Genomic DNA, 8,075 nt, shown 5'->3' with positions numbered 1-8,075 from the left:
AGAGAGAGAGAGAGAGAGAGAGAGAGAGAGAGAAAGAGAGAGAGGGAAATTTTTATATAGGTATGTGTATATTTTATGTACACACACACACACACACACATATATATATATATATATACATACACACACATACATATATATACACTGGGAGTCTCAGATGGTTTACTTTGAAAGGCCTAACCAGATTCACAGATTTTTCTGATTTACAAAAGTTAGTTGGGATAGAAAGATGTGGAGCTACACCATAACTGTCTTTCTTCTGACTGGAGTTTGAAAATTGTCTTCTTTTTATTAAGAGAACATGGCTCAAATTACTGTATAGGGTACAATTTGATTGGCACTACAAAAAACGTAAACAATTATCAAAATTAAAGAAGATGACGAAACTGAATACACTCATTCACCAACACCAAAAAAGTTCAACAAACAAATAATGTGACTACCTAACTCAATTTGAATGTAAAACTAGTTATTTCTACAGTCTCCCCAAAATCCACAAGAGCCAAACTATTTAGAATGCCTGTAAAGAATCAACTTCAAGTTGTAAAAAATAAAACATCCCACCAACCTTCAATTTAGACCGACTGTAGTCCAAATGGTGAAATACAGACTCAACAATTTCTTAGACATATTACTGAAACTTATTTTAAAATATGTACAAAGTCTTGTAAGGAATGACCTGGACCTGTTAAACTAACTCCACGAAACCATCAACAAAAAAGACCATTATTGTATTATTGATGTAGTAAAACTATATACCACAATTCTGCACCAATATGGACTAGAGATGATAGGTTCTGGCTCAGAAAGATTCCCTCATGAAATCTCAAAAGTTTCAGCACCAAAGGATTAAGATCCATCACTGAAAACAACTCTTTTCACTTTAATGGCAATAGTTACAAGCAAATATATCTGGGACCATGATGGGCACAAAAGTAACTTCAACTTATGCCAATGTAGTCATGGTATACATGAAGGTACAGATATATGAACATCTTAAATTAAACTATAGTTTAATATGTTATTAAATATAAAGGATGTAACAATGATTACATAGGCCTAAGAACACTTACTCCCAGAAATAAACTGACAATTCATCATCAACAAATAGAGACCCCAGTACTAGACAGACTGAATGGGTACATAGACATATATGTAAAAAATTCCAAGTCTACCCAGTTTATCTTTGTTTAATTAATACCACTGAGCAAGCACAAATAAACCAAAAATATATTCATACAAAAATACAAGCCAAGAATGAGCAATCTTTAACAAAGCACATTCACCAACAACTACTCACACACAAACTCATTCTGCTACTTTAATATATTGAATTTACACAACTAATGGTCTAAACTTTGGACACAATCATGACACTAACACACAAATTTAGTGGGGAGCAAAATTTTATGCCTACATACATACAAATAACAATTCAGCCAGAGGACTACATACAAACAACTCCTGTCCACTGTAACACTTGACTGATCAAATTTAGAGAGCCTTGTTTGGAACTGTCACTGGACACAAACACTCAACAGTGTCATTCTTAGTGTTCAAACAAAAAAAGATTGTCACATGACATTAACTCGCAGACATAGCAGGGAACTTTCCAAGCCTAATCACACAATCATCCTCTTCCACACTTGACATATTAAATTTAAAGAGCCTTGATTGTTTGGAACTATCACTAGACACGTTTGCCCAATTGTGTCAGCCTTAACTTACAGCTCCAAAAATACTGTCACATGACATTAACACATGGACAAGAATAAACAAAAATTTCTAAGCCTCAACATGTGATCATCCTCTGCCAATAAAATTGTATCCTAAACCGATACTAATTTGGACAATGTTCACTCTATAAAATCAAGAGTTTTAGCACTCCTGTCAGAGCAAGATAGCCAAGGCATAGACCCTTGTCTTTCTATCCCACTTCACTTTTGAAATTCAGAAAATTAAACCAGTTAAGCATTAAAAAATAGACCAGATGGAGGAGGTTGAATGGAAGGGGACATAAAAATGACCTGGCTAAACCATGTGCATGCAAGTGCATGAGTGTATATGTGTATGTGGGTGAGCACATGTGAATGCATGTGTGAGCAAGCACAAGACTATGTGAACTTGTGTGAGTGTGTGTACATATAGGAGTATGCGTGTGTTATGTGTATGATGAGTAAGCAAACAGATATGCTGTGAAACAATTGTTGGATTTAAAAGGTGAAATCTAAAATATAGATATGATTTTCTTGAAATTCTGCAAAACGATAATTGGATTTACCTGTGATGCATGAGAATTTACCTGGGCATATGTATTCTACTTATATTTTACTGCTATCTGAGTGCATAGGCACAGTTGTGGCTCTGTGGTAATAAGTTTGCTTCATAATCATATGGTTTTGGGTTTAGCCCTACTGTATGGCACCTTGGGGTAGTGTCTTCTAGTATATAGCCTCAGGCTTACCAAAACCTTGTGAGTGGATTTGGTAAACATAAATTAAAAGAAGCCACTCATATGTGTGTATACATATATATATATATATACATTATATATATATATATATATATATATATACACACACATACACAAATATATATACATACATACACGTGTGTGTGTGTGTGTGTGTGTTGATCATGGGATGGTATGTCACAAACTGCATGACCTTAGCATTGTTGGAAAAATAAATGAACAGTTGCATGACTTTTTGAAAGGCAGCTGTGGGACAACTGGTTTTCTCTCTGTGGGGAGACATCAATTCAGAGTGGAGTCCCTCGTGGATCTGTACTGAGACCATTACTGCTGTGGTGTTTCTCAGAGTCACTCCATCAGCTACACAGTCAGGCATTCTCACCAGCTCTGCTGATGATACAAAGCTATACTTATGATACATAAGCTTTGCTTATGATACAAATGAATCAGAAGCATTCAAGGCCACTGATGACATACTAAAATGGCAAAAAAATTACCTGAATGCAATATACAAATGGGCTGATGAAAATAACATGAAGATCAATCCTGAGAAGGTTCGAGCACTTCAATCGCAATACAGAGTAGTACAATTCCTGAGTTAGAGTTGGTGCATCACTTGGGAACCCACGTGAGTAATGATGGAAAATTGCATGCGCATGTTACCAAAATGGCAACATTGTGCAGGCAAGTAGCTGGGTGGATTCTGAAATCATTCAGAACCAGGAAAAACAATACCAGGCTACTCCTATGGAAACTTTTTTCTTTTCAGTTGTCTGGATTACTGCTCCCAACCGTGGTCACCCCAGGGCATGAAACTAGTTAAGGAACTTGAGGCAATCCAGAGCCACTGCACAAGAAGACTGACTTGGTGAAAACAAATGAGTTACTGGAAAAGGCTAAAGGAACTGCAGCTCTACTCCCTAGAGACGTGTGAAAGATATGTAGTGATATGCATAACCATAGATGAAGATAAGTATAAAAACAGAAATGAAGATAGGGAATTTGGATTTTTTACCAACCTCACCTCTTCTGAAGATTGAATACTAGAGCTTGTGCATTACTGTGCCTGCACCAGCATTTCTAGCATTCTATTCAGCATCCTGCATCCCATCACTTATGACCACAGCCTCAAAACTCTTGAACTTCTCTACTTGTCTCAATAAGGTTTCTGTAACATACAGATTGCACTAAAAAGACTTTCTTGAGAGGACTAATCAGTTTTCACATCATTAATTATCTCTGCCTTACAGCACTTGGCAATGAATCTATTCAGTGCTTGTGCAAAGAGAACCTTTTGATGAGACATGTAGCTCCATGTTGTTAGAAAATATCAGCTGACCAATCCTACACCCTTTGATTATGATAACAGTTCTACAATGGCTGTGCATGTTAAGTCAATTTGTGAAAATTATAAAAAGAGGTGGCAGTATGCACACCTGCCAAAGTCCAACACTCATGTTCCAAGGCTTCAATTTAGCACCATTTACCCAAAACCAAATATTTTGGCATTCGTATAGGGTCTTCATGGCAACTGAAGTTGCTCATCAATCCCAAGTTCGTGCAAAACCCATCACAGCATCTCTCACAACATGCAGTCATATAAATTCATAAGGTTTTATATATGTATATATACATGTGTGTTTTGAGAAGTACAGAAAGCTGCATAGACAGATGTATTTTAGAGAATGAGAAAGGGAGACTTTAAGTCAGAGAAACTGGAAATCAATTGCTGAAATCCAGATAAGAGGGGTAGCAGATAGAACAGAATCTACGTATGTGTAGATACCCTATTTTGGAGTGAAGTTTGAGTAGATAGTGTGTTGGGTAGCAGAGATGAAATGTAGATGGAAGGGTCTTTGAAACTTATGCCATACAGAGGAATAAAATAAGTAAGGGATGATGTATGGGATCCAGGTTGGCCTCAAGAAGGCCTCAAATATTTGAGAAGAGCAGTGGGTTTGGGATTTTTTTTTTTCTTTTTTTGGTGGGGACAGGTTGATTCTACCTTTTGGTATCATAAGGAATAGTAGATGGATGGTTTGACAGGAGCTGGCAAGTCAGAGGACTGCACCAAGCTCCATTGTCAACTTTGGCATAGCTTTTACAGCTAGATGCCTTTCCTATTACCAACCACTTTACAGAGTGGACTGGGTGCTTTTTACATGTAAATATCCCTAGATATTTATAAAAACATATCAGTTCAAATAATGAACAGTCTGACTTAAATGCATCTTGTAGGAGATGGGGGAAGAGGCAAGTAAAATTTTTTTTTTCTGCCTGGCAATAATTCAAATTTCATAAGCCCTATCATGAAAATTTTGTGACAGTCCTACCTACATCCAAGAAAGTTATGCTCAACAGTATATAAGCTAGAGTTTTTAGGATGAAATTATTTATTTGTAAAATTTAGGCAGTGCTAAAAAAAGTTCTAAATTTTTTAATGAATTAACTAATATTCTCCAAATGTCCTCTAAACTGATTTGACAGTGAAGAAGACGAAAACAAAAATGTCAAAAACATTAATAGAAGGCTGATTGAATTTGCATGGAATTGACTAATTTGCTTGCCTCTTCCCCACTGCAGAATATTGATTAAATTATATTCCACTTAAAGAAGTCAGAAGTAGCTTTTTAAGATAAGGACTTACAGGCAGCAGGTTTGAAGTCAAAATAAAATGACCACTTGAGATTGAACAGACAGACAACAGACAGACCGACAAATATATGTATATGTATTACACTTCAGTGAAGTGGTAAAAGGTTAAATGCTCGATTTATTAGCTTACCACTACTTCACTGAAGCACATAGAATATGGTTAACTGAGATGAAATTTTGTATTAATCATATGGACTATTAATATCAACAACTATAAAAGAAGCTCAAAAGCAATATCTACATGGTTACTTGATCTACAAGAGATAACAGCCTAATCTCTTTCAGATTACATTCTATCTTAAAAAAAAAAAGACATATTGGATGATATAGTCCAAAATATATTAAACTTGACTGCATATTGCGCTATGTCTGAAAACAGAAAATACTGAATAAACATAGCTGGAAAAACTTTGATTACGGGCCTGTTCAACCAGGGCCAATCGGGAGTTAAACATCAGTGAGTTTCTTAGTTATAAGCCAGTAAGATAACCTCTACACAGTTACATGGCTAGCTAGAAATAACAACTACTCCTCCCTGCCATGAAACCCTATTGTCTATAAATATAAAAAAAAAGAAAAAGGGGAAGATACATTAGGTAAAGTAATCTTAGATAGTCTGAAAAAAGAAATGACCCAACGGTCACACCTGGAACACCTTTGATCCAAGGTTTGTTCAATCAGGGTTGGACTATGATGAAACAATAATGTTTATGAATGACAAATTCTACATTCTTTTACTCACTAAAAATTTCTATATATCTATATTCTGAAAAAGAAGAGTGAGAAAAATTCATAGATTAAAAATACCCCAGTTTATTTGGTTTGTGTCAAAGATATCACAGACCAAGGTAATATGATGCTACTGTAAGCTATCTATTTTCTATTCTTTGTGATACAACAAATTTCAACAGTTACTTAACTCCTTTTCTAAATGGTTTCTGAATATCAGAAAATGTCTTTGAAAAGTAAGTAAAGATTCAAAATCTATATTAATGATAGTAACAAAGAATAAAAAAAATTTTAAATAATTAAATATATATGTAATTTACAATGTTTCACAACGTGAACAATTCAAAAATGGCATTGCATCAAGAATGGCCAGCAACATTAAAACATTCACTTATGAGGGCATCATTGGTTGACATTATAGAACACAATTCTCTTTTTTTTTATTATTTGCAACAATTCAAACAAAATTCATAACAAAACAAAAATAATTATTCTGTAAAAAAAAAAAAAAAAGGCCATCAAATATTCCTGAAAAGAATGAATCTTAAAAAAAAAGGTATTTTTCAATTAGTGAATATTAAAATTTAATATTTACATATGACTCTCAAAAGTGATAGACTTCACAGAACTTAATTACTTCTAAACTTGCAATAATAGTTACTTTTTCATATCTTGATAGATACACTTTGTTTTATTATATCTTAAATAAACTGTCAATACAATATAGCATATTTTTTTTTTCTTCAGAAAATCTACTTTTGTTCACATATCTTCCATCACAGACAATATTGAATTGTCAAAGATTCTAAGAAAAATCATTTGTTTCACATAAAATATTCATCATGTATATCCCAGCTGATTGGTTTTCCAAATTCTTTCAACACAAATGTATTTAAATCTTTCCTGCCAAGACATCAATTATTATTACTATTATTATTATTATTATTATTATTACATTTTCTTTATTTCTCTAAAAATCTAAAAGTTTCTGACAAACTTTTTCTATACTACACAAATAAACTTACATCCAAGAACTATTTTCAATCATTTTACAAAGAAAGTTTTTTTTAAAAATCTTTCGCAAGAAGAAAATTTGCATATTTATAAAAAATATCACTCACCTATTTTTGAAAAGACTTCCAAAGTGGCATTTGCCTTAGCTTTTGCTCCTATACCATTGTCAGCAATGCAATAATAACTACCGGCATCCTTTTTTTTAACTGGCTCAATTCTCAATACAGACCCATGTGGCATTTCCTTTATAACCAAACGGTTTCTATTTATACTAATGCGCCGACTTCCTTTTCTCCATGAAAATGATGGGCCAGGATTTCCAGAAGCTTTACAAAAAAAGCTTACAATTTTTTCTTCGGCCACTCTTTGGTTTTTTGGAGCAAGTGTAATTTTTGGTGGATCTGCAAGAAACAAAGGAGATTCTTAATATTTCTAATCCATTAACCAGAATATGAACAAACAACTTAACACCAAAAATGAAAAAAGTAAAGGAAAGTAAAATAAACTGAAGCACACAAATACACCAACTAAAATTTTTGTTAAATCTTAGGCAATATCATGAAATAACTGAAGTTCAAGTCAAAAAAATCTTTTGCTAACATTGTCTAGAATTTATTACTACAAAAAAAACTTTCAGAGAATTTACTAAAAACATTGACAATGTTGATCTTTAGGTATACAGTTATTACACGTTATTTTTTTAAGATATAACAAAAATTTTAATCACTGAATTTGTGGCAACAAAAACAGCTATTTAATACTTAACTGAAACTATAATGATAATAAAAAAAAAACACATACAATATTAGACGAATAAGTTGGGTATCTGAAATTGCAAAATCTGTTTATTTTGGTTGCAAAATTGGTTTCAATTAGCAATATTTCAAAATACATTCAAAAGAACTGAAAGAAATGACAGTATTTTTAGATGGGAAAAAGTTTTGGAGTTCATATTTTTGGTCAGCAAATTTATGAAGAGGAGTTGAGAAAAATAAACATTATTTACAATCACCTATATCCAACTTAGTTGTCTAATATCCAAACATTAATATGTTAAATGGAGGCCTTACAATGGACAGCATTACAAAATTCAACCATAGCTTTTCCAAATAAGGATTGAACATTATGTATGCATGTGTATGTGTGTGTGTGCGTATGTATGTGTGCGTATGTATGTATGTGTGCATATATATATATATATATA

The 8,075-nt window shown here is 33.3% G+C and overlaps 1 protein-coding gene and 1 long non-coding RNA gene across 11 annotated transcripts in view; one reads left to right on the top strand and one right to left on the bottom strand.

The window, feature by feature from the left end:
• The window catches only part of LOC106871599 (tyrosine-protein phosphatase Lar), a 586,729-nt gene that overhangs the window by 224,614 nt on the left and 354,040 nt on the right, over positions 1-8,075 (bottom strand). For all 8 annotated transcript variants that reach the window (XM_052971329.1, XM_052971328.1, XM_052971334.1 and 5 more), the window contains one exon: positions 6,979-7,272. In XM_052971329.1, the coding sequence (XP_052827289.1) occupies positions 6,979-7,272 (294 nt within the window). The remainder of the gene's footprint in view (positions 1-6,978; positions 7,273-8,075) is intronic.
• The window catches only part of LOC128248924 (uncharacterized), a 126,050-nt gene that overhangs the window by 90,707 nt on the left and 27,268 nt on the right, over positions 1-8,075 (top strand). The window contains exon 4 of one of the 3 annotated variants that reach the window (XR_008265078.1): positions 3,243-6,985. The exons of the other annotated variants lie outside the window; for them this stretch is intronic. This is a non-coding gene — a long non-coding RNA (uncharacterized LOC128248924). Of the gene's footprint in view, positions 1-3,242; positions 6,986-8,075 lie in introns of those variants that run through there. 3 annotated transcript variants of the gene reach the window in all.

The sequence above is a fragment of the Octopus bimaculoides genome, chromosome 10 (genome assembly GCF_001194135.2).
Source record: "Octopus bimaculoides isolate UCB-OBI-ISO-001 chromosome 10, ASM119413v2, whole genome shotgun sequence".
Lineage (NCBI taxonomy): Eukaryota > Metazoa > Mollusca > Cephalopoda > Octopoda > Octopodidae > Octopus > Octopus bimaculoides.
Note: the sequence above shows the minus strand (reverse complement) of the source record. Positions and strands in the feature narration are given on the sequence as shown.